Source organism: Pectinophora gossypiella, chromosome 7 (genome assembly GCF_024362695.1).
Source record: "Pectinophora gossypiella chromosome 7, ilPecGoss1.1, whole genome shotgun sequence".
In the NCBI taxonomy this organism is placed as follows: domain Eukaryota; kingdom Metazoa; phylum Arthropoda; class Insecta; order Lepidoptera; family Gelechiidae; genus Pectinophora; species Pectinophora gossypiella.
Genome location: NC_065410.1, coordinates 12870682 through 12898609, shown reverse-complemented (window position 1 = coordinate 12898609; position 27928 = coordinate 12870682). Strand labels below are relative to the sequence as shown.

At 38.0% G+C, this 27928-nt stretch overlaps 2 protein-coding genes across 2 annotated transcripts; one reads left to right on the top strand and one right to left on the bottom strand.

Moving 5' to 3' along the window:
* Nucleotides 1-746: 746 nt before the first annotated feature.
* LOC126368393 (uncharacterized) lies at nucleotides 747-19832 on the bottom strand. The gene is made up of 12 exons (XM_050012361.1): nucleotides 19638-19832; nucleotides 15234-15395; nucleotides 7144-7302; nucleotides 6581-6784; nucleotides 6164-6375; nucleotides 5360-5535; nucleotides 4145-4228; nucleotides 3833-3970; nucleotides 3328-3551; nucleotides 2590-2781; nucleotides 1784-2060; nucleotides 747-995 (listed from the first exon to the last, which is right to left on the bottom strand). The coding sequence occupies exons 1-12, from the start codon at nucleotides 19830-19832 to the stop codon at nucleotides 922-924; spliced, it is 2097 nt and encodes a 698-aa protein (XP_049868318.1). The 3' UTR covers nucleotides 747-921.
* Nucleotides 19833-20481: 649 nt separating this feature from the next.
* LOC126368491 (nucleoside diphosphate kinase homolog 5-like) lies at nucleotides 20482-27611 on the top strand. The gene is made up of 4 exons (XM_050012515.1): nucleotides 20482-20622; nucleotides 25319-25491; nucleotides 26517-26662; nucleotides 27268-27611. Exons 1-4 carry the CDS (start codon nucleotides 20482-20484, stop codon nucleotides 27525-27527), a joined length of 720 nt encoding a protein of 239 aa, XP_049868472.1. The 3' UTR covers nucleotides 27528-27611.
* The last annotated feature ends 317 nt before the right edge of the window (nucleotides 27612-27928 follow it).

Genomic DNA, 27928 nt, shown 5'->3' with positions numbered 1-27928 from the left:
CCCTGAGCCGAGGTTCGCGCCCAACTGGGCACCCTCAGGCCTGTTGTCTTAAACGTTGTACCGGGTGAGAGCCTTCAGCGCTCCCCATTTGTCCGGCCAAGTAGTTAATGCCATCTGCGGCAAATCTACAATAAGTCACGTCAAAAAAAAAAAAAAAAAAAAAAAAAAATTACAAAAGCTTTCAGTAATATTTACACAATGTACAATATGGTCTTGCTATGTTTAGTAAAATTAACATTAAGCTAAAACTAGATTGATGTCAAATCACGAATAATCAGTAATCTAAGAATATTTTTATCGGTAGTTTGAATAATTATTCGTTTCTGCATTTAAATGATATAAAAATATCTAAGTTCAATCAATTACTGCGAGCTACGAAACTAGATATTGAGTTTTTCAGGAAACTATTGGACTTTCGACCTCTTTCTTTCGATTTACATTTATTGGTAACGAAAAAAGCGTAGAAACTAAATCCCTGTAATTTGTCAATCTACGACAAAAATATGTATACTAACCTAAGAGCGGTTACGCAATTCATCCGATCCGAATCCGAGAAAGACGCATAAAAAACTACTTTAAGTAAGTAATCGGATCTAGTGCTGAACTATACAACCAATTCCCTACGCCCAATTCGGAACGAATTTTCACGAATTATGATCGGATGCAGTGCGTTCTGAGCCCAACACAGAATTTAAAAATACTTTCTTATTATTTTGGAACTTGATAGCGATTTCACTGACCGTTACCGTCGTAATGCATCCAGTCTAAACTATTCGTATACACATTTTCGCCGCTGGCACTGTCACTGTTATGCTTGGAGCACTCCACGCCACTCCAGTCTCAGAATTTGAGCATGATGGTGTCATCTTGGAGCACTTTCCCGCAGTCCGTCTGGTACGCGCTGACAGGCGCGGCTGCGACTCAGGTACATAGGCCAGAGTTGTCCACGAGGGATCTGGCTAACACGTCGGCAGCGGCGATGTCGCTCACTTTACCTGTGTCATAAATAAAACATATTTATTTAAAACGAAAAAAGTTTAGAAGTTTGATTGGTTCTTTAAGAAAAGATCACTGTAGTAATGTGGTTTTCAATTTTCACTAACACAGTTGGTTATCATATCATACATTAACTGTAATAGGTTATAGCGCGTACTACCTATCGTGTTGGTCTAATAAAGCTCGGTGACGCTGGTACTTAGCGATGGTCTATTTATTTGTACTTTCTTGTGTAAGTAAGTTTTTTTTATTACGTATTTTGATTGTAAGTTATGTGTTATTCCGTGTTTTGTTTTATATTTGTCACTGTGGTGTTTCTATATAATCAACGTTTCTTTCATATATCTGTGAGCTTGTTTTGTATGTTAGTTGTAGAGTTGTCTTTATATGATATTCATGCTAGTTATGTTTTGTGGGTAATTTTATTGGTTTTGTCACAACACGCCACAATTGCTCGCAGATGGTAGATTTTTTCCTACTTACTTGACACTTATCGTCACATTTTTGACAATTCACACAATATCTTTATAAATTGTGTTATTCTGATGAATAAGCTACATTATTGTAAAGTTTAAAATCCATTCGGTAGTTTTACACACAAATTTTCACATAAATTATAATATTATAGTAAGCTTGGTCCGGGTCACTATTAGGTTGTTTATATCCTTCTTAAGAAATCGTATCAACAGTGGCTGCAAATTTTCTTTGATTAGTTGTGGTTCTGCCCACCCCATTAAGGATTACGGGCGTGAATTTATGTATGTTGTATTGTAGTTGTCGTTTTTACCTTCGAAGTGTCCTCGGACGTGGAACATGAACTCTGCTTTGCCGGCGAACTCCTGGCGGCACATGAGGCAGAGGTGGTGCGCGTGAGTGTGTTGCCTCTCCGGCGCGTAGTGTGTGTGCCCGTGCGTGAAGTACGCGCCGCCTCCCTCGTTGACGACGGTCGCTGTCGACACGGAGGCGGTCGCTATCCCATGCCCGTTCAGGATCTGCTGGTTCTGGTTGTGATGGTGCAACAGCTGCAGCTTCTCCTGATTCGATAAGTGGACTTTTTCTTGTTGCTGTAATAAAAAAAAAAATATATTCAAGATTCTATCGATCGACAAAAATCTGATTATAAGTTTTCGACCTTTAGAATCTTTAGAATATTAGTTCTTTTTTTGCACTTCAAATAAAAATTCGGGAAGTAAGGAGCCACTTCGAGGGACGTCATCTTCCCGCCCTCCTTTTGCTTTTGTTAGGGTCACCACAACATGTTTTCTCTTTTAGCCATCTCTTAAGGCTAGTTTCCAACTAGTCAAATCAGTTACTTTTTACTCAACGTCAAAACACGAAATTACTATGGAATTTGTATGAAAAAGCACACTGTGACGTCATAGAAAAACGTGATAAAATGTCGGTCTTATTACTTATTTTACGTTTTTCTTGATTAAAATGCTAGTTAAATAGAAAGTCTTTATTTAGTAATCAGAATTTCATAAATTATCTTGAACCTAGTCGTGTAATAGCCAATTCTTCACGTAATGAGAATTACAACGAAGATTTAAAAAAATACTGAAAAATAAAGGTATATTTTTGACATTGACTTACCTGATGTTGCGTTTGCTGCATCTTATCCTGAAGCAGCTTGTTATCAGGTAAATGTGATTTGGCATGGGCGCTCCACTCGTCCCTAGTTGCGAACAGTCTACCACACAGCTCACATGACCACGAGACCACCATACCGGCTGTTGCGGCCGCCACCGCCGCCGTCGTCGCACTTGTGTGGACTAGGTTCGTGTTCTAAAAACATGTCAGTTTGAATTTTAGCTTCGAATTTTGGGAATAAATCTACTATTTTTCCTGTTTGAAATTCAAAAATTGAATTATCTTCACAGTTTTAAGTTTTAGTCCCATTTTTATGTTTAGTTTTATTAATTGGGTAAAATATACGTATTATTATTTAACCATATTTACAATAGCCATACAACGACGGTCTACACTAGTTTAAAACAATACACGCACATTTAGATAAACGAAACCGAAATAGACCTAAGGGAAAGTAAATATTTGTTTACGAACTCAGAATGCAATAATAATAAAGTAGCTAAAGAAAGGAGAGCCTAAACAAAAAAAGATTGATCCAAAGTATCATTAACACGAAGTAGATAGGTAAGTAAGTACCTACTTAGAAAAGTAACAGATCTAAAAAGACATAAATATAATATACTCATGTAATACATTTAAAATAAAAAAAAACGACTCGTTCCATAAAAAAACTGAAAAAGATAGGAAAAAATTACCGGCGTGCCACTACGAACGCATGCTCGAATCTTGTTCAGGATTTACCGTAAAGCTGTGGCCGGGTACCTGGCACACTTGGATGGGCTGCGGGTGAGAATGCTGTTGTTGTTGTTGCTGTTGTTGTTGCTGCTGCTGCTGCTGTTGTTGTTGTTGCGCTGCGGCCGCGATCTCTGCCTGACTCGGCTTCGTGTCTTCCTGTTTCGTTAGCTGTGGCTTCACATCGTCCAATTTCAACGATGCCGAAATTTGTTGGTGTTCTGATTGTATTTCTGTTGAAATTGAAGTAAAGGTCAAAAAAGTATGGTGACCTGCTTAAATACTGTTCTTTACCTGGGCATACTATTTAATATGAAATAGAGACGTAAAATATAAGCAGGGGTAAACATTTCGAATTTCATTAGAGAATTCCACAAGATGATTAAGTATATGTGTGCTGACGGAATAAAGTCTATTATTATTTTGACTTTACTTTCTTTCGGATTCTACAGAATAAGAGAAAAGTTTATTAAAATTTTTACTTAAGACGACTCTGTATAATAAAATAACTTACGTGGTATTGAGATGGTTCGTTTCCCCAGAGGCGCTATGTTAGATGGTGTGATGTGTTTCAGTTTGTTCATATGTAACACGAGTTTATCTCTCCGAGCGAACGCTTTGTTGCATACCTCACATACATATGGCTTTTCCCCTGAAAATTATAGTCAAAGTATAATATTTACCAAAAAAAAGCAGAATCCCATTATGCTGTGGAAACCAAGTTAGTAAAACTGTTGGTAGACATTAAGGTATTTCATTGATTGTCTTTGCCTTTGAAAAGGTCAACAGGTAGAGCCGTTCTGAAACTACTTTTAATGTAACTTACCTGTGTGTATTCGCATATGTATCGTCAATTTGTCTTTACGTGCTAGCCCCTTCCCGCACACTGTGCATTCAAATGCTTTGCTACCTGTAACATAGCAGTAGTTTAGGTATACATAGTTATTATACAGGGTGTTAGTGACATCATAACGAATACTGAACAGGATGATTCAGACCATGATTCTGAGTTAATATCAAGTGGCATTTTCCGTCGCAAAATTGATACATCCTTTTGTGTTTTGTTACGATGTCACTTACATCCTGTACAAGTACATACAAGTAGCCATACAAGTAGATAGGGTGTTAGGATTAATACTGAGGGGGATGATTCGGACCATGATTCTGAGTTGACTTCAAGTGGATTTTCTTGTCGGAAAATTCATGAAAATATTAGTGTTTTTTAAAATTATTTTCTGTTCCATACTTTTGCGTTACGATGTCACTAACATCCTGTAGATTTTATGCGCTAAATGCCAAAGAACACATAGCTAGTACCGGTACCGGGAGCTTTCCGGGGCAGGAAGCAGGGGTATGGAACCGCGTAGTACCGTTCTCTATTTGAACAGATTCATAATCTCAAAATATTGCATTTCCGGACCGATATCATATCGCCTCCATGATGAGAAACTTATCAAACCACGTTCCCCAACAAAAATATAGATGGCGCTGTACAACGATGCCTTCGTTTAACCTTCTAACTTCATGGATAAAAGACATGTTATGCACTTTTTATCTTTGTTTTGGGTATAAATGGTGACCCTTGATACTACACCCAGGCACAACACATCTTGATCTTCCTCCCATTATTATTCTGACCAAAATAAAGAGAAGGTTAATAAAGAGGTAGCAACATAATTCTACTTATATATATCTGAACCAAATATGCCTCTGCCATTGCATTATATTTTTGAATAATTATGTAACCGAGCAATGGAAAAATAGGTAAGTACTTAATTATTATTATCACGTTGAAGGTGTCATCGTCATCTATATTTCTTTTGGGGAAGGTGACCGGGAAAGTCCTTCATTAAGTGTATATTGAGCTTGAATTGAAAAAAGGCTATACAGGTTGTGAGAAGCTGCAGTAGTTTTAGGCGGATGAGACGTTCGTTATGTAAAATTGACGATTCAAAGTGTAACTATGTTACCTACTGAATAAAGATATTTTTGAATTTGAATTTGAATGAAATTTTTGACTAAATGTCAATATAAATCTTACCAGTCGGTATCCCCTCATTGGTGGAGCTAGTAGGTTTGATGGCGGGATGTTTCCTCACCACGGTGCCCTGTAGAGCCTTCAACCGGGTCCCGGGGTGCATGGACCCTCCCTCCGCGTACGGCTCCGTGAATGGAATCAGGTTTGGGCGTGGGATGTTGTTCGTTACTTCTGGTGACCTGGTAGAGTTAATTAAGTATATATGAGAAACAAACAGAAAAGTCTATACTTAGGTTAGGTGCTAACGGGTTGTCTAATTGTTTGGCCTGATAGATATTTAAAAGAAGTTCATCAATGGCAAATGACTGAATGCATAATTACATAACAAAGTAGGCAATGAAATATTTAATAATACAGGGTGTTTGAGACATCGTAACGAAAACTTTCAGGGATGATTCAGACCATGATTCTAAGTTGGTATCTAGTGGAATTTTCTGTCGCAAAAGGATAAAATTCAAAAGTACTAAAAAAAATCTGAACTTTGCGACGGAAAATTCCATTTGATATTAACTCAGAATCATGGTCTGAATCATCCCCCTTAGTATTCGTTACAATGTCACTAAGTAAAATACTTGGTTGGTAATCCACCTCACAACCCACACGATAGTAGTAGTAGTACAGTAGTACTAAGTAATATACTTACTTAATAACTACGGACACTAACCGCTACGAAAGTATAACAGAATCAAATTATGTTGTGGCTGAAGCCAACGGAAAACCATCGTATACCAAAGAGAAAACAAAACACGCAAAGTAAACAATCATTTGCATCTGAATGTGACGATAAAATGTAATCATCCCACTTACCAATTACCAAGACTTTGCAGTACTCTAACGCCGCCTTCGAAGCCCATGCCAACATCATCGGGGACAGTGAACGTGCTATCAGGTCCACCAGTACTGGAGCTCACTTGTGGTACCTTGATGGGAGAGTTGATGGTGGCGTAGTGGTGTTGGGTGGAGCTCACCGTCGGTGGAGAAGGGTGGCCTTGGTGGGCGTTGCTGTTGTTTTGAGCTTGCTGGAAATTGAAATCTATATGGAGAGCTTTTCGAATCAATCGTGAGTATCCTAACTTTATGCTGTTTAAAACAAAAGGCGGTGGAAGACATCTAAATTTGAAAATGCTTCATCTTTCCAGTCGAATCGTCGTTGCATGATAAGTAATTATGATATTCTAACTAAAACTGTTTTTTTCCAACAGAATATGGACACATTGAACTTACTTGCATTTCCTGATGATGTCTATTTGCATTATTGTTAGTTGTCGTTTGTTGCTGTTGATGTTGTTGCTGTTGTTGTTGCTGCTGTTGTTGTTGCTGCTGTTGTTGTTGCTGCTGTTGCTGCTGCTGCTGTTGGTGCTGCTGCTGCTGTTGCTGCTGTTGTTGTTGTTGCTGTTGCTGAGCTTGTTGTTGTTGCTGCTGCTGTTGCTGTAAATAGAAAAGCATAGTTAATTTTACACCATCCCGATCAATGGAAACCTAAATTTATCACATTGACAGATAAAGTACGTTTTTTGCTAATAGTCACGGAATTTTATGTCACCTATGATGATTCCTATTTCCATTTTACTAGTCTAACAGAAAATTCGGTGAAGTGTGGGTACTTAGTTCATCTTGCGATGGATGTACCTCTTGGGATATAGTCGAGAGCTTATGTTATGTTATTATAATTCGGATTGACATAACTTACGTCAGGAGGAGTGGATAGAAGGAATCAAACGAAACACAAAAAAACATTACGAGAGTTGATTCGAAGATGGGAAATAGAGATGAAGAAGGAAGTGTACCTGTTGTTGCTGCTGTTGTTGTTGTTGCTGCGCTTGTTGTTGTTGTTCGCGGCGCGCGGCGGCCGCGGCTTGCGCCATGTGTTGTTGGACAGCCACGTGCGCTTCCAGGTATGCTGTTTTCTGCGCTTCCGTCATCTTGTCCATGTTCACCGTGCCGTCCTGTGACAACAGAGGAGTGAAGTTCTTGTCAGTTTGATTTGATACCTTCATTGCTTTTAAGGTAGGAGCCGGTTGCCCAGTTGGTAGAACGCTTGCCTCTCAATTTGAGGTTCGAATCTTTCTTATAACGTGCTCAGCGGTGAAGGAAACCATCGAGAGGAAACCCACATTCCCGAGAAATTTATTTTCCTATGTGACCTAACCTATCCTGTATTGTGGCTCGTTTTCCCTTCGCGGGTTGGAAGATCAAACAGGCAGTCGCTTTTGTTAAAAACCGGAACTGTCAAATGTTCAGGTTAGGTAAGCGGAACCTGTGAAATATGGGATAATTCCAGAGGGATGATTGCTTTTTAGGTTGAATGTAGGTGCAAAAGTCTGAAACCTACGTCCGACAGTCGCTTCTCCGTCGAACGGTTCACCGACAGAACCTTTCACGGTGAACCGTTCGACGGAGAAGCAACTGTCGGAGATAGGTTTCAGACTCGCACTTATATGAAAATGGAAATAATTTTGAGGTTAAGTAATAAAAACTTCTAGTAGATTATGCCGTATACTTTTTGGTCTATTACCTAACGCATTACAATAACGAAACGATAGTGGTAAACTCGTATTTAGTATTCTGAAGTTTGAGTATAATAATATATTTGAGATAAAATAGGATAATTACTTATCAAGAGAGTAACATAAATAAGTACAACGAAAAATTCCACGAGTACAAAAGAAAACATCGAAAATGATCCGTATTTCCTTTAATTTTGTTCAAGGAAACGTATAAACAGGACAACTTAGAAGGACATTATACCCGGAATAGGGAAAAAATAATTCAATTTCCAACTGGGAATAATTCCATTTCCGTTTCGAGAATTAAAAGGTGGAATATTCATCAATTCTTAGTGTCGGGTGGATGTCTTCGACGGGGGAGGGTGGCCACCCCTAGTGCATTGCCGGGGGAAAGTGCTCCCCGTCATTCCGGGACAGAAGGAACCCTGCTTAATTGCCCGAATTCGGCACGCGGCAGGTTCATTGACCGAGGGAAGGAATCAGATTTTCATATAAATCAGGGGTAAGGGTCAATGACTTATAGGCTTAGGTGTTCGTTATTGGAATTTGTGATTTATAGTTATGATATAAAGGTGAGGTTGTATAAGTGAAATGAATTATCATTTCAACACCATGATTTATCTACAATACACAAAATACATTCGACTACGACGAAATACATATTTTCACCAGCGGTTTTCAAATTAAAGAAACACAGTAAAGCTTCAAAACTTTTAAAATATTATAATTTCCATGTTTTTCTTAGTTAGACAGGTCGTGTGATGTTTGCAAAAAACCAGCAGAGATTTCCAAGCACAATAGTTTTTATTTAAACAATGATGTTAAGGAGATATTGGACTGCAATTGTTAAAAATAATAAGCTCACGACTATATTCTCAATCGGGGTAGTTGGAACATCAACTAAAAACTAACAGATGAAATAACTTACCTACGTTCTAAAACAAGAAAGACATTTAATCACCACAATTAAAAACAAAACAAATACATCTTATAAATAAAACACTACTTATTTACTTTATAAGTAATAATAAAGATACGAACTTACGTAAATTGATAAAACAAAATACATAAATGATATAGATAAAAACCCTGGTTAAATAATTTAAAACAAAAAGTTCCGCTACAAATTCGCAACAGGTAACGATAAATAGAAACATAAATATCTCTCTATCTCTCTCTTCTTACTCTGTTAATATCTTTCTTACAAATGAGAATGTAACAAGAAATATGCAATAATATTGTCTGAAGAGTCAGTCCCCTCAAGATAGAGGTCTTGTGAAGGGGGTCGTTATCACTCACGCACTGATTAAAGCAAATGTAGGGGTGCATTCGAGAGATGGGGTGGCACCATAGATAGATAATGTTTGCCGCGCGTTTGTTTACTATGCTAAATGACGGATAGGCGGACGGTTTAGATGTACTTACTTACCTACGAAACACTCAAAAGTATTTGTGGTAGGTTTATTTCATTTCTGCAAGGGTTTTTTTCCCATTTCAACCCTACTTACTACTTAATAAGTCATAGATTTAGCGTGAAAACTATGGTGCTTGTGCTGGGTACATGCTTCCGACATAAATATACTTATTTTTCTTTAAATTTTGGAAAGTGGTGTAAATACTGCGTATTAGGTACTTAACTATATATATGTTTAGACTTACATCAAAATCCCATACTTGATTATGAAACGAATCAAACTTCATGTCGACTCTAATAAGTTCAAATCAACTTGGATATGTAATTATTATTATTAATAACTGCACTTTTCCGACGCGTTGAGTCCAATAGAAAACATTATCGAAATTTGTAACTCTCACGTTAGTAAACTTTTCTAAATTAGGTAATTTCACTTGTTATTATAAAAAAAAACTTTAAAACTCAAACTTTCCCAAATAACTTGCGTATACGCGACACGTGCTCCCGAGTGAAAGTACCAGGACGGCATAACCCGACAGGAGGTCTAATAGTACGGAGGGGAGAGCCGAGAGTCGACACCGTCTTAGGCGGGCGGCCGTCTCAGACACCATGCACTAAGTGCAGCCGTCGTGCATCGATCCACTTTCATCTTCACGCACCTGAAGGGCGAAACGGGAAACTCTTGGGGAGATCACTGATTGGGGAGGCAAAAACGCTTTACAGAAAAACCCTCTTCGTTCAAAAGGTACTTTAGTATAATTAAGTTACTAGACATAAGAGAAATAAATCTATAGCAACCTAAGTTCTTAGAAGTTGACGAGTTTACCACATGAGAGTCGTGTCGCGTAGGTATTTATTGTTAAGTAATGTTTGATTTCATTAGAAAAGTTACGAGTGTTGTTTTAAATAAATCAGCTTTGAACACGGATTACCAAAAATAGATATATTTAATAATGCAATGAACTGTTCATACCAATTTGTGGAAACATGACGTAGTTTCATAGTTAAATTATACACGTGAGTGGAATCTCTTTGATAAGTACACGTTTTGGAATGTTGATGAACTATTGAAAGCAAATGTGTGTGATTTTATGGATGTAAATTGAAATCACATTATATTTGCGTTACGCATTCAAAATATCTACTTGGTTGAAAATCTAGAGATGGGGAAATGTTTCCAAATTTAACTTTCAAAAGTTTTTCTAACATATAGGTAAGTAGTTTCATTCCTAAGTTTTATGAATCATCATAAGTTTCATGAATCATCATAAAACTTCCCGCGTATTTTCTTCCCAGCATTTATTGTTATTAGTATCACATGACGGCGTGGGGAAGGCCCGAATGTTCAGTGCATGTGGTTTCAGGGGGCGGCCCCGCGCGGGGGGACGTAGTAGGAATATCCTTCACCCCCTAGGTCAGGGTTAACGGTGCCCCGGGGGTGACGAGCCACCTTCGACCTTGGCTGCGAATGCGATGCGTGAGCCTGCACTTCGCAAAGCCGTTCTAAAAAGTACAATGTGAAAATGGCATCGCAAATTCTAAATTTAAAACATTATAACGCCAGTTTCGCTTTTGTTTTAAACGATACCAAAAAAGAGTTCTAGAAGAGTTTTAAAACTGAAACTTCGAAAATTGTTTTTTTTTTGCTTCGAATTCTTTTTTTGAAATTGAATCGTTACAAAGAACGTTTCATAGAGGATCAAAAGTATATTGTAATAGGATGCGTAATTAATCAGAGCGAGCGAGTAATTCAATTTGCATTGCTCCGTACAGATTACCATACAGGCGAATTATGTACTTAAAAACAAAACGATCTCGGACATGCGTAGAGCGCCACCCCGAGAGACGCACATCAACAACCTTCCAACTACCGCATTAGAGTCTATAATTCATTACACTACAATCCTCAACAAGATGAAGTGTAGACATTTGATATTGAGTCTTTGAACGTTATGTTTGAGTTGGGAATTGTGTGCGTGAATTGTGGGCTTTTGGTTTGGTGAGGCGAGCGAATTTGGTAGTTGTATTTGTGGGATAAGGTCGAGATTGTTGTAGGGTACGTGGTGGGTGGCGGGTCGATAGCCGGCGGATCGATCGAGGAGGCCGCGTCCCGGCCCTGCCTGCATCTCAGAGCGACCCTCTACGACGCGATACACACGCATTCTGATAGACTTTCTTGTGGCTTGACAGGGACTTCCTATTAGCATTTTTTTATCGGATGATTAGGTCAATACAACAACAGAGGTAGAAATAGTACTTGTTGTTTATTACATTGTATGACACACACACAAACATACACGACCATTATCATTTATGCAGTTGAACGAGCTACAAATAAGCCTGAATAACATAATATTTCAAATACAAATAAATTATTTTATTGCTACGCTTCCTTTCGTGATGCTACGCGCTACGCACTACGCGAACATTTTCATAAACAGGTTTAAAAACTGATTATTTAGCAATTATCAAGTAAAATTATTAATCGATGTTTATATATATGTTTAGTTTTAAATTATTTTCGTATTTATAAAGATACATGTATATATATATGTTATATTTACGTTTTTTCCTTATTTGTTACTAATACTAGATTTAAGTTTGTAATGTTACTAACAAATATGGATGTTTTTTATAAATCCGAAATAAACTTTTATTATTATTATACCAACCCGCATTGGAGCAGCGTGGTGGAGTATGCTCCATACCCCCTCCGGTTGATTGAGAGGAGGCCTGTGCCCAGCAGTGGGACGTATATAGGCTAATTGCTGCATGAGCAATAATGCCGCCTGTTGTGCTTTTCTGTATATGTTGTCCTTATCTCTGTATTTTGTGTCCATTGTGCTCAATAAAGTATTTTATCTATCTATCTATGTATGTGTTATGTGTATTATTATAAAGAGTAAGTATACCTATACGAGTATATAACTGATTAGTAGTACGTTAATTCTCGTGACATTATTAAGATTGTATATTTGCAAGGTTTCCTTGTTAAATAAAAAGTAGGTAAAAGATGGAAAGTTTATAAAGGGAACCAGAGGCTATTTTTATATCAGAGTTGAATGAGGGTTGGACTAAAATAAGTCGTGACGTGGGTTATTTCATTTAGTAAAAGATTTATTATTTGTGTACTTACAACGTGTATGGCCTTGACTCCTTGAGTGGAAACTGGAAATGTATGTGACATTTCTTTCTTAGGATACTTACTTGCCTACATATTTTTCAGTTACCTACATTTATCTTGTAGCAATATACGTAATGCATCTATCTGTAAATTACATTTGATAAAACACTGTAATTGAGTGATTTTTATCGAATATTTATTTATTTGCGTCGCAATTCTCTCCAGAACCAACGTCTCCTTGAAAGTCGGGGAACAAGTCAAATCCTTTCTGCGTTCTTTTGTTTCGTTATCCGCGTAATTCTCACTTCCGTTTCCGCCTTTTATGTTTACTTACTTTTTAATTAATCAATTGTTGTATAACATTTTCAATTACAAAATAATTTATATTAATTATATGTAATAATATTTTAAATCATTAAAATACTTTTAAATTACAGGCACATTTGCTTGGACAACAAGCCCGTTATCATGCAGGTAAGTTAATACGAGTAGAAATTTCATTGTTTCGCAACTTTTAACTTTAACATAGTTAATTTTCATGTTAGATATTGATATATCTACTTGTATATAATAAAACTTCTTTTAAAATATGCGTGATCGAGACATTATTTTGAATTCAATTGAATAAGTATCAACAGAAATTCAATAGAATGAATATTATGATGTTCGACAAGATGATGATCTCTTGTCATTTGTTTTGATTCATTCTGTGGAATGATAAGTAACTACGGCAGTTACAACAATACCATATCAATACTAGTTGGCATATCTGATATTAATAATCTGCAATAGTCCTACACGAACCGGGGATTCAATCTTTGGGTGTACTAACATAGTGCATACATTTAGATTAAATTGACTTAACGGGCTTCTTCGTGTTGGTTTCGGACCCACGCACGCCTTCCAAAAGTCCGGACTCCATAGGCCCAAGATATGGAAACGACATATAAATAATAATAATAATAAATATACTTTATTAAGCACACATTACACAGAATCAAGCAAAAACTAAGACAGGCACAACAGGTAACTTTATGCCATACTTATAGCAGTAAATTCTTCCATACAATCTTTGCAGTGCAAAAATTAATTCTAATCTATGTTGTTGGTATAATAATAGATGTTCACGATACAACATTACAGATTAACGAACTATTTGCCTAGAGTGTTATCAACTTCATTATATTTGTTTGCATGTTTGGTTTGGTAAATATTTAATTGCAAATATTAAATCCTAGATAGAATCTTTCGTTAACGATTAAGCATATAAATACTAATGAAACTTTACTATCGATTGTAAAAGTACGTTTATCCGTTTCGATAAAATCGATTTCGACTATGCTATCAATACAGGTCATCGCGTTATCAACCCTAGTTCAATAGTAATTTAGACGCGATGGAATATTATTACAAATACTTAATAGTTTTGATAAACGTTATTATAATATTTCCATTTTTCTATGTTAAAGGACTTAAAATATTAAAAAAATAAACAAATAAATAAATAAAATAGAAAATTAACAAAAAAATATTAATAAAAAATAAACGATTGAAACTCATGGGAAAACCACAGAAAAGACATGTTTTCGGGGTATGTTACCTGATTTGTATTTGACTGATTTTCCTTCGGGTTGGGAGACCAGACAGACAGTGTATTTCCGTAAAAAAGGACCTGTTTATATTTCAGGTTAGGGTAAGCTGAACGTGTTAAAACGGGACAACGCTAAGGAGATGATGATGAGCTTATAATGAGTAAACTACTTAGGTACTATTACTTATTATTAGTCATCATCATTAATTTAAGAGCCACGTTCTTATCGATGGTACATTCTCCATCCATGTCTATCAAAGGCCAATTATTTGATCTCTTTAAATAAGACACGATGTTGCACTCTTTCTTCTTAAGTCCTTTCGGTCTTCCCCTTCCTCTCTTTCCTTCTGTCTCCCATTCTCTGATGTTTTTAATATATTCGTCGTGTCTTATCAAGTGTCTAATGGCCATACTTATTATTAGTAATATGCCATTAGTTTGTTTGCAATCATTGATGAATAATAAATTGCCATTGTTGTGCAATAAAGAAAAAAGTAAAGGAGAGGGAAAAAAAGTTTTCCGGTATTATACAGGGTGTTAGTGACATCGTAACGAATACTTAGGGGGATGATTCAGACCATGATTCTGAGTTAATATCAAGTGGAATTTTTCGTCACAAAATTCATGTTTTTTTTTATTATTTTCAAGTACATACTTTTCATGAAAGTTTTACATAACATAAACAGCCTATATACGTACCACTGCTGGGCACAGGCCTCCCCTCAAAAAAAGAAAAAAAGTGAAAGTTTTAGTGTTTTTAAAATTATTTTCCGTTTCACACTTTTAGAATCAGAATCAGAATCAGAATCATTTATTCAACGTAATTATCATGGATAAACTTGTTGAAGGTCAATGTAACATTTTTGAATTTAAGTACGTCATTTCGCAAGGTGTTATGGCTGAGGAGAAGAAATGACAAGAAACTGCAACAGCAACACATCTTTTAAATCAATGAGGGTACATTACAAGTTACTTATTTAATAACTAGAGGAACACATTTAATACCAGACATTTTTATCATTTAGGTAATCATTAATCTTATAATAGGCTTTTTTACATAAAGTAAGCTTCACGTGAGCTTTAAATTTATTCTCTGACAAATTTAAAATATTATCTGGTATTTTATTGTAAAAACGTATACATAACCCCAAAAAAGATGAATTTAATTTACTTAATCTACGTAATATATTATTTTGCTTACGATGTCACTAACGCCCTGTATATCGTTGTCAAAGACTAACCTGGAAATTGATGGTAGACGTGACAATCCGCATGCTCTCGGCGTAGTTCCTCAGCACAGAGTCTGTGCTGAGACAACTCTGTCGCCACTCGTACAGTTGTTCCAGTCTGGTGACACATCGCTCGCAGATCTTCTTTGGCAGGAAGTCGTCCTTCGATATCTGCTGGAGGGACATGTTATAGTTAGATTTGTGTGATACACGTTTGATGATTCGACACAGGAATTGTGTCCTTTAACATCATTTTCAATAATGGTAGTTTGCAACTAGTCAAATCAGTTACTTTTTATTAAACGTCAAAACACGAAATTACTGTGGAATTTGTAGGAAAAAGCAACCTGTGACGTCATAGAAAAACGTGAGATAATGTCGGACTTATTACTTACTAAATTTTTCTTTATTAAAATTCATAAATAAGTTACTTAAATAGAAAAAAGAAAACGTTTTTTGTCACCGTTAGATCTGTATTTATTTAGTACTTTCAGAATTTCATAATTTATCTTTGACCTAGAAAACTACCCAATTGTCGAGACTTAAGAGTACGTAACAGTAGCTTCAAGTTGTTACTGATGACTTGTGGACCTGTCCACCCCCTTAAGGAGTACGGTCGTGAGTTTATTTATATATAAAGAAATACGTACATTGTCGAAATTGGAGATTCCCTTAGGTTTAGTACATTCTATGTAGTCATTACATGAGCCATGTCAGGGGCCTTTGGCGGCTCAATAGTGTAACCCTGACACCAAGGTTGATGGGGTTGGTAATCCACCTCACAACCCACACGATAGAAGAAGAGGGTACATAGGTGGATTACTAAGTAGGTAGCTATTTGGCAATCATCTATCAAATTGCTGTTAATTTAGGGCTCTATTAGGACCACATCTCACTAAGACAGCATGGTTGTGAACCAACAAGACTATGACACTAAGGTCGCTGAGCTGAGTCAGTGACTTTACAACCTTTATCCTCTTTCTTCTCTCTCTCTCCACGATGATATTTTAGCTTCTAAATACTCAAGTTACAACTAATAACAAGGGATATCGGAATGAATAAAATTAGCAAATACTTGGCTATTAAATCCCAAGAGAATTTTAAACTTATTTTATCAACTAAGTTGGTGTTGATTCCAGACCTACTCCGTAGTAATCATCCGTCCCTTTCCTTTTCGGCGGATAAGAAAATGACAGGTAATAAGCACCTATAACTTAAAATAAAATTAGACGGTGTCTACAGAAATTAGAACCATTTACTGTTTTAAATCAATGTAAAATATACTTAAGTACAAACAAATAATATAATGACCACAAATATAAGGTCGATTCATAAATAAATCGCTCGAGCTATTAAATCCTACCAGTTAAACTCCCGGACATATCATCTAACACAACGACACTAATCCGCTCTAGTATTGTCCAAACACCGTGCTTTCCGAGCCGGGAGCAACAGAACGATAAACATGGGGATTATCTCGTCACGTGCCGCGTATCTGTTTCGATAGGGATGGGACTATGACTCACTCTAGTGAATCAATCTTGTTTAAACCTGACAACAGTGCCTAGTGCAACAGGCTGGTTATTTTTGAAATACTTATATGTATATGGTGTATTATACCAGGGCTTAGACCAAGAGGACGACCAAAAACAAGATGGGCGGATGTGGTCAAAAAGGACCTGTGTATGTGCAATGTCTCCGAGAACGACACGTCCGATAGAGCGAAGTGGAAGAGAAGTACGAAGAAGGCAGACCCCACCATCAGATGGGAATAATAAACGCCAAGGAGAGAGAGAAAGAGAGATGTATTATACCATATTATTATTTTTTATTTACCTCATCATTAATTTAATAGCCACGATCTTGACGGTGTAGCATTCTCCATGGTACTTTTTAGGGAAAAATAGTGCAGGGGTTTCGCTCTTGCCTTTCGCTTCGCAATAATATGTGATGACGCGAGTGAGATGGCGCCCAGAGTAGTCTATTTCAAAGGCGTCCTAGAACTCCTGTCACCCGTCTCTGAATAGAATTTTTATTTAGGTACACGCCTCCATTTGCACCACATTTAGTAGGTAAAAACGAGAATAATATCTAATAATAATTTTATAATATTGCTTAAAGCAGTTAAAAGTACAAAACAATAAGTAATAGATAATAGATAGATAGCCTAACCTATCATGATTCATTTGTAACATTTTTCAATTTGATACCCTTCCGGTTAATTGAGGGGAAACCTGTGTTTAGTAATCGTACGTATAATTATAGTAGAAATACATGAAATACGTGTATAATTATAGTACGTATATTATAGTAGTGCAGTAGTCATAGTAGTAGTAGCATTAGTCTACTATATAGTCTACTTATGTTATTTACATTGTTTGTAAATAATCTGCAGGCGTAATGTTTGTTGGTTGCTGGTAAATATTTAGTTGCAAATATTAAATCCTAGATAGCATCTTAAATACTAATGAAACTTTACTATCGATTGTAAAAGTACGTTTATCCGTTTCGATAAAATCGATTTCGACTATGCTATCAATACAGGTCATCGCGTTATCAACCCTAGTTCAATAGTAATACGCGATGGAATATTATTACAAATAATAGTTTTGATAAACGTTATTATAAGATTTCCATTTTTTTTTATATTAACGGAATAAAAATAAAATGATTAAAAAATAAACAAATAAAAAAAAAATAACAAAAAAATAAAAATTTAAAAAATAAATATTTTTTTAGTTATAATTAGTTGCAGGATGGAAGGGGCACGTCACAGGCACTGCACCCTGGAACTTGACAAAGGGTAGCAGTAACTGTCAGTACTATTCAGAGGCGGTGGACAGGAGTCCTAGTACGGCTTTGAAATAGGCGCCATTCCACTCGCATCAGACAGAGTACTGCGGGGCGGAAAGCTTAACGGAAACCACTACCCTACTTTACCCTAAAAAGGAGCATGAAGAATGCTACACCAACAAGAAATATTAAATTAGTGATGATGATTTAATAACCTATACTTGTCTAATTAATATAAAAGCTTTCACAAACAATTTATACATTTCAAAGATGACACATTCTTGTATCTTCGTCACTCAGGCTGGTCATTCAGTGAGTCACCCATCACAGTGAGTCACAACAGTCCATCACTAGCAATCGAATGTTTCCCCGTATAGTGTTATTCCCTAGGCGATAATGCTTACAAGTTATCATATAGAATGCCGCGTGACTTTTATTAGGGTGTTTGTAGTATTCTGTCATATTATTTTTATTTCTGTTGGTGTTTTAACTGGAAAACTGTAGTACTTGGCTGGACGACACTTAAGTACTTACTATACGTAAACTAACTGAATATTATAAATTGAAATGTTATCTTCTTATATGATTTGACTATTCAAATTGCAGCCATACAAGTGTATTATATCCGCAGCCGAAGGTTGTCTGGAAGAGATCGCTCTTAGCGATAAGGCCGCGTTTCCCCAGTTTTTCCTGTATAGTGTTTTATTATTTTGATTGTTATATTGTAATGATTATTATTATTTGGTCTTAATTTACCCGCACTAAAGTCATGTAATGAGCTTTTATTGATCCTATAATGTTTTACTTTATACAGCATTGTTTTATACACGAACATAACTTAATTAATTATAATAATTGATCAGCACATGAAATATTCATAATTACTAGTTACTTTCATGAAACAACAGACAATTATTAAGGACATCGAGGTCCCCCGTCACATTTTACTCTACAAAATTAAAGAAAGAAACATTTATTAAAAGCTTAAGGATTATAAAAGTAGACATTTTCATTCCTTTGTACAATTTATTCGTCGCCAGATTAATGGCACAGATAATGTCCTACAAAATGCCTGTAATTTCCGTTTGTCAATCATTATGCCAGTCGTAAACGCACAAAGGGGACTGTTCTCTTTTATATCGCGGCATAACATCGTGTTGCATTATCATTGCTTTATCTTTGTGCCTGTATTTAGGCTGGCTTTACCTGATGTATTTATAATCTTTTTTTATTATTTGTGTACTTAGTCCTACTTTATATCCGAATAATGTACAGTATCTTATACTCGTGCTACGTCGGGCATCGTTCGGTTGTTGTTGTCGTAGCGGCCGCGTAGCGCGCCTGCGTCTACGAGCCGCTACGTCTCGGCGGTCCACGGTCGGCCCGCGCTACCCATTATAATGCACTTTTCCAACGCAACCCATGTTTACATCTTATTTTTAGCTCCGACTAAAGTTAGCGGGTTAAAGCGGTTTATTTTTACAAGAAAAAACGTGAAACGGTATCTAAGGCGTAGTGTCCACTGGACGAACGCGAATCGTTTCGAATTTCCCCGTAATAATGTCAAGGACAAACTTACGGAGCTACGCCAACAATGACTTCGAGCGAACAAAAGGCACTCACCATAGTAGGCAGACAGGTCCTCAGCTTGAATAGTATCTGCCTCTGCTCGGACTCTTTGTCGAAGATGTGGAGCCGGGGGCCGCTCTTGAGCGAGCAGAGGCGGCAGAGGTCGGTGAACGCGGTGAAGTTGAGGTCCTCGGGCTCGGTCATCGCGAAGCACCTGATGAGGAGGTCGAGGAGGCAAGAGTTGTCCATGTGTACGGCGGCTCAGGGAGGGTGTCGGGTCAACGCATGTCTCGGTGGCGAGGGAGGCGTCGCGCCGCCGACGAGTCCGGGAGGCACTGAGGGGCGCCGGGCCGAGCCGCGGCCCCCTGCCCCCTTGCCCCCCTGCCCCCCCAGCCGCGCGCAGCCCTCTGCCCCCCTGTATGTCCGCGAGGGGGCTCCCCCCTCCGGAAAACGCGTAGTTTTCCCACTTAACGCCGTCTGCTCTGTCAATATGCGATTGATTTGTCTCTTTGTCGGAAAATGTTGCGTCTCATCGTTGTCGCGGATTTGTTCCACTTCCAGTGGGCTGCGAGACGCGTCTCTTGTCACGTAATTGGATGATGATATGTAGTTATTTACATATTATGATAATTTTTAAAATAGATAAAATTTCGATGTTTTGAATACAATCTAAATAAACCCTGAGTTACTCTCACTTCCTTCAAAAATTTCTATAGTACTTTACTTACACCTATTCAATGTCTCTAAAAAAATTCCAACCAAACTCGTTCATGTTTTTTTCCATGAAGTAATTAATATGTCACTGTCATTATAAGTATCGTCAAGAACTTGACGCCAAAAAAGACAGAAATCAGATTTGTTGTTTATTTTTTATTGTGAAGGAAACTTTATCAAGATGATGTCCATAGCGTCTTCGGAATCTGACTCAGATGTCCACGGTTACTCGGAGCGCACCCTGGCCATCATAAAACCTGAAGCCTTCGAGGATACGGAGGCCATTGAGAACCATATCGTCAACCATGGTTTCCAGATACTTGCTGTTAGTAAATGCACACATATAAATAAATATATATTATGTTTTTTTATTTACTAACCATGCATACAAATACAGAAAGTTGATAACAATCTAGGTAAATACATAATAATATAGTGATATTTTGTAGCATAGTTAATGTGTGTGTTCTGTGAATACATAAACTCACGCCTATTTCCACCGGGGTAGGCAGAGACTATGAAATTGAATCTGATTCGAACCTGAGACACTTGCTTCTTTCACAGTCATCAATCGTCACATACACACACGCTGTTTCAGTGTATACCGCCGTGCAGTTAGTAACATAACATAAACTCGTAACTATATCCCAATTGGGGTACTCAGAGATACATCCATCGCAAGATGAACTAAGTACCAACACCTCACCGAGCTTTCTGTTAGCCCAATGTGATAGGTGGTGGTGGCAGTTAGTATTTAATAAGAAATATCAATTATTTTCGCCGTATGGATTCAAAGGACACTTATTTTTAATTCTATTTTAGTACTGTTCTACTACAATACATATATTTTACATAATTCGTCGCTGACGTCGCCAACTGACGTATCTGATTTGCACCTTTTGCTATTGTAGATACGTATTGTAGAATTGCAGATACGTCAGTTTGCAAAGTCAGCCATGAATTTGGTCTGTAATGTAATTGGGCTGGTTTTTTCTTAGGATTGAAAAGATGGCAGGCGATTTTCAATAGGTTAGTGAATTATGGTGAGGTTCAGTGGGTTCAGGTTAGGCAAGCAGACGCCGTATTAAAGGAAATAAAATGCTAGGCAGATGATGATGGTGATAAAAATAATAAATACCATTGGATCACGCGCCTTTCCCTGAATGGTTCATAGAAATCAAGGATTTCCACCTCCTATGAACCTGACATAGATATTTCTTTCGCTTTGTTCACTGTCATGAAGTTTTTAAGACATAATTTACCAACTGAATACCACGAATGGCATTCATTGCATTTGTTAAGAAAAATAACAAACACGAATGTAAGTAAGTACTTAGTTGGATAATTTTTACCTACTTATGTACATAAATGTGCACGCCTTATACTTAAAATAAGTACTTAGAAACGCTGTGCATTTTAGGCATAATTTACTTCTTAATGTTTGAATTTGAATTATTCATATTCGTGCTCAGGGCGACCTTTCGTGCATATTAAAATTCATTACATTACAACTATGTAAGTACGTACACTGGGTACATGTGCTGTACGGAGAAGCCGACTTTATTACAGTAATAAAGGAAATTGACGACAACTTTATCGTTTATTATATATAAACCTTTATTTGTTTAAAAGGTTAAGCGTTTCCTACTGGTTGATATATAAGTAGTTGCATTTATTTATTTACAAACTTAACAGTATTGTAACAGGCGTAATTCCCGTATCTTTCTACTTAAATAATCTAAACCCACCGAAGATCTAAAAATAACTATAAAGGGTCTCGTGACCAGTGGCCGCCGGCGAGCGACGCTCTCGGAAGGGTTGCAGTATGCAAACTACATTATTTGGCAAGGGGTGCTTTAGAAACTGTATGTACTTATAGATACACGCCTTACTTGGTGAATACCAGTAGACGGGACATGAATCCATGTTGCTCTAATTGGTATTTCTATGAATGAATCGATAAAGTTGTATTTTTTTAAACTTCTTTGGTTCGGATCGTACGTGTAAAGAGATTTAATGAATGTAGAATTACGAATAAGATTTATGATGCGGGTGTAATGATGTAGAGTTGGAAGAGATTTTATAGCTTTTTTTGACGTGACTTATTGTAGATTTGCCGCAGATGGCATTAACTACTGGGCCGGACTAATGGGGACCGCTGAAGGCTTTCACCCGGTACAACGTTTAAGACAACTGGCCTGAGTGCCCAGTTGGGTGAAACCTCGACTCAGAGGCGTCGTCGACGATTTCCGATGACTCAAGCGCTGATTGAGGGAAATCGTCGACCACGCCGGCGGGGTCGGTATCGGGGTCCTGAAGTGTTTGGTGTATTTCATCAAATGTGTAGACTGTGTAGAGTTATTCACTTAATATTCGTAATTGAACATAGTCTTCAAATCAAATCAAATCAAATATACTTTATTGCACAGAACTAAAAAATTCAACAATCAGACAAAACACATGAATACAGTACAATTTGGGCGGCCTTATTGCTCTAGAGCAATTTCTTCCAGGCAACCAACAAAAGGAAACAAACAAGTCTTCCCTGTCCCCCTCGAGTTATCTCTCCGTTATCTGCAAGGTAGGGGTACGAGTGACCGCTAGTGAACGTAAGGGTTGTTCAGTAGTTGTATGCAAAACTCATATCGCACGCGCGGCGGTGCGGCGGCGGGGGACCCCATTGTTCCAAGTCACAGCCAGCCCTTGTTAGTATAGGGTTGGCAGTGACTATATATTTATAATTTGTTTAATTTTTCACTAATTTTTCAATAGTGCAGTCCTAGGGTCCATAATTCCGTATGGAAGAGAGGGTGGACTTTTGTCGCAGTTATGAATACTAACTTTTTAGTTTTAGTAGTTTTTAAGCTATTTCATACAACGCATTGGAATACTAACCTTCGAATTGAAAGGCAGTCCAACTAGACTGTTAGGATATTAACCTAACTCCCATTTCTGATAACTTTACAAGCAGGATTTATTACAATTTATTCTTGTCTATAAACTTGTAGACGTAGATATTTATTAAGATCCTACTAAATCTGTTGCTGAGAAAAAATACATATATACGTGCAAACTATGAATCCACGCTTTACAACTTTATTTGAATCTGGAATTGAGTCGTGTTTTAGTTCAAGATATCTTATGAAACAAGATCTAAAACTAATGTAAAACATTTTCTTTTTTCTATTTAACTTATTTATGAATTTTAATCAAGAAAAACGTAATAAAATGTCCAACATTTTATAACGTTTTTCTATGAAGTCACAGTGTGCTTTTCCATAGCAATTTCGTGTTTTGACGTTAAGTAAAAAGTACGTGATTTGACTAGTTAGAAACTATCCTATTATCTTTCTTTTTTCCTAGCAGGTTAGAAATAATAAACTTATGAATTTTGCTTTTCGTGTCAAGTTTGTGCCACCCCTGAATTACATCTAGCCGCCGCGCACCCCTACACACGGTCACCGCTGCTATCTATAGAAACCATAAAAAAACTAATTGTACTTTCCCATTGACATTTCGAGGGTCTGTCTATGTCCTTACTTTATGAAATTAAAAAATTACCATTAACGCGCTATCGCGTGCGACTGCAAATGACAATCAGAAATTCGGCGTCTGATCTGATACAAGTTACCGTTCTACATGTAATATTATTCTTTATTCTATGGTGTTCAAAAAACGACCTCCGAGGTCCACTGGTTGAGCGTTGGGCTCACGATCCGGAGGTCTTGAAGTTTGATTCCCAGTGGGGACATAACACAAAAAATACTTTGTGATCCCTAGTTTGGTTAGGACATTACATGCTGATCACCTGATTGTCCAAAGTAAGATGATCCGCGCTTCGGAAGGCACGTTAAACCGTTGGTCCCGGTGTCAGGGGCCTTTGGCGGCTCAATAGTAGCCCTGACATCAGAAGAATGACGATAGAAGATCAAAAAGCTAGGTGAAACGCAGGTGTGCGATGGTTGTATGTAGGTACTTCTGATTACTTAGCTTTACAAGGTTAGTTTTTTAGGTTGTAAGTATATACTTTGTCTGACAGAAAGCTCGGTGAGGTGTGGGTACTTTGTTCATCTTGCGAGGTATGTATCTTTGGCTACCCCATTGGGATGTAGTCGTGAGCTTGTGTTGTATGTGCTTCTGCAGGGCTATCACTCGTGATAAATCGATCGATTCAATACATTTTATCGAAATCGACAAGTTCGTTTTTTTCCCGAACATGCGTGACACGTGATTTTGTTCGTATTTTGACAGAAAGACGTGACTTATTTGGGTTCACATATTGGCACCAATCGACAAAACGACACAATTATATCGTCAGAATCGAAAATTTGATGACGTTGCGCATCAGGAGGAGACCTGGTGTCCTATATGACAGGTTTTACCTAGTTTAGCCACCTTTTCTGACGTGACTTAATGTAGATTTGCCGCAGATGGCATTAACTACTTGGCCGGACCAATGGGGAGCGCTGAAGGCTCTTACCCGGTACAACGTTTAAGACAACAGGCCTGAGGGTGCCCAGTTGAGCGCGAACCTCGGCTCAGGGCGTCGTCTGAGAGGAAAAATATTTGAAAGAATTAATCGACCCTAGTGGGTCGATAGCAATAAGCGCTGAATGAGGGAAATCGTCGACCACGCCGGCGGGGTCGGTATCGGGGGACCCTAGTTTAGGCACCAGCCTCTCAAAAATTGTATGTACAAACCAAATGTCTTTTGTTATGGATTCTTTTTTGTAGAGAAAATAAACTTTTTACTTACTTACTTACCTACTGATCTAGACACACGGGAGCGTGTCAAGCCAAGTTCAAGTAACAGAACTGTCGAGCAGCGCCGTGTGTACGGTCACGAGTACTAATATGTATACACTTTGGAACCATGTCACATTAACTTTTTTGACAAATTAAAAATTAAAGTCTCATTAAATGTCAAATGTGATAGTGCGACAGGGTTCTCAAGCGGGTACATGATATTGCTCATGACTGTAATATTACACGAACCATTTGGAGCCTTACTTTATCAACAGAAACGCCAATTGCGCCTAACCCCAGAGCAGGCAGCAGAGCTGTACCGTGGCCACTACGGGCGCCAGCACTTCCCGCACCTGGTGGCGCACATCTCCAGCGGGCCCATCGTGGCGCTGGTGCTCGCCACCAGGAACGCCATCGCCAAGTGGAACACGCTCATGGGACCCGCCAGGTATTACGATACAGAAGGGTTAAATTGCGCAACGTGATAAAATTCCCCTATTCTCAGTAGTTTTACTGAGTACAGTCATGAGCAATATCATATACTTACCCACTTTAAAACCCTGTCGCACTATCATATTTTGACATTTAATGAGACTTACGGAGCTCGGTGGCGCAGCGGTAAACGCGCTCGGTCTGCTATTGTTGTAGTTAAAGCAACTTTCGCAAAGACCGGTCATAGAATGGGTGACCACAATAAAAGTTTTCATCTCGAGCTCCTCCGTGCTTCGGAAGCCACGTTAAGCCGTTGGTCCCGGCTGCATTAGCAGTCGTTAATAACCATCAATCCGCACTGGGCCCGCGTGATGGTTTAAGGCCCGATCTCTCTATCAGTGGTGACGTTAATGGACTGATGATGATGATGATGAGACTTACGGTTTAATTTGTCAAAAAAGTTTATGTGACATGGCTTCAAAGTGTAACATATTAGTACTCCTGACCGTACTTAGTCTTACCAGTTGAACTATTGGGAATTTCCTCCCTAATAAACTTACTGGTAAGACCATTGGGAATAGCAGATACAATTTTGTCACGGTCATTTTATCGATTCTGACGATATAAGTATTTCTTTTTGTCGATTGGTGCTTAGACCCAAATAGGTTATGTCGTTCTGTCAAAATACGAAATCACGTGACACGCATGTTAGGGGAAAAGACAAACTTATCGATTTTGACAAAATGTATTGAATCGATCGATAATTTTATCACGTTGCGCATCAAGCCCTTCAATGCATTTTCGGAGGTATGTGACCTAACCTGTAATGGGCTGGTTTTTTCTTCGTGGGTTGGAAGACCAGTCGCTTTTGTACCTGTCTTTTATTTTTTAACGTGATTTATTGTAGATTTGTCGCAGATGGCATTAACTACTTGGCCGGAGCCGGGCCTGTCAAATCTTCAGGTTAGATAACCCATCCCTGTGAAAAACGGGATAACGCTAGTGAGATGATGATGACTAACTTTCTTTTGTCGTCATCAGAGTGGCGGAGGCGCAGGCGTATTGGCCGGACAGTTTGCGCGCGTGCTACGGCCGCCGCACCAAGTACGGAGACTTCTTCAACGGCCTCCACGGCAGCGAGAATCACGCTGAATCCCAGAGGGAGATACACTTCTTCTTTCCTAACAGTAAGTCAACATACATAAAAACACAACTATTGGGTTATGCAGAGACAAAAGGATTCAATTTCCATTCCATTTACTACAATTCTGACCAAATAGACCTAAGATTTTCGCGCTTACACAATCGTGACAAACCCCATTAAGCCTACTAAGCTAACTTAATAAGTCAAAGGCCCGATTCCTGCAGACACCTCCTAATTTTATTTTAAGTTATACCCGTCATTTTCTTATTCGCCGAAAAGGAAAGGGACGGATGATTGACATCTGTTAATTTTAAAATGAATGAATAACCCGGGCGATTAAAATAGGCATCTCGCTCATATTCGGTACATCTAGCTCGGCACCCAATAGAAATTCTATGTTGGTACCTTTTAACTTTCGCAATAACTTTTATTCGGAAAAAAAAACATAAACACGGAAACACAGAAAGCTGCTACAGAAAGCTTGGTCTTCTTTTATCGTGGGTTGTGAGGTGAATTACCAACTCCATCAATCCTGGTGTCAGGGTTTTTACTGAGCTAAAGCTTGGCGATGCGTGGGTAGTTGATGGACGTACCTCTGACTACCCCATTTAGGATATAGTCGTGAGCTTACGTTATTCCTCTTTCCAGTGATCGTCGGCCCCCTCCTCCGTCACTGGCAAGTGAACGACTACATACAGAAGCACATCACGAGCACGTTAATGCCAGCTCTGACAGCCCTCGCGCACGAGCGCCCAGCGGAGCCAATACTGTGGTTGGCGGAGCACCTTCGTAGACATAACCCTAATGAGCCCGAGCTGGCGCCGCAACCGCCCGAGCAGAGGGAAGACACTAGGTGTCACACGCCCCGACCCAGCGAAGAGTCTCTTGTCACCGGTCCCGCTGATTAATATAATTTAAAACAATTTCGAAAAACGAATTCTCAAGAAAATATCTTGCACATTTCTCTCGTAGAATTCTTACGAGGTATATCGAACATGTTTTGAATATAAATAAACGAGCATCAAATTGATTTGGCCAGTAATTTTAATAATTGCATCGTTCCGTTATAGTCAAATCAGTTTTTTTTACTAAACGTCACAACAAGAAATTACTATGCAATTTGTATGGAAACGTACACCGTGACGTTACAGAGAAACGTGATAAACATATCAAACGTTTGTTTGAGTTTTGAAAATTAAAAAAAAGAAAACAAATAGAAAATATAAATGTTCTCTTAAAGTATTCGACATTTAGGGAACTGACAAAATTGAAGAACACTCAACGGTAGCGACACCTGCGGGCTTAGCAC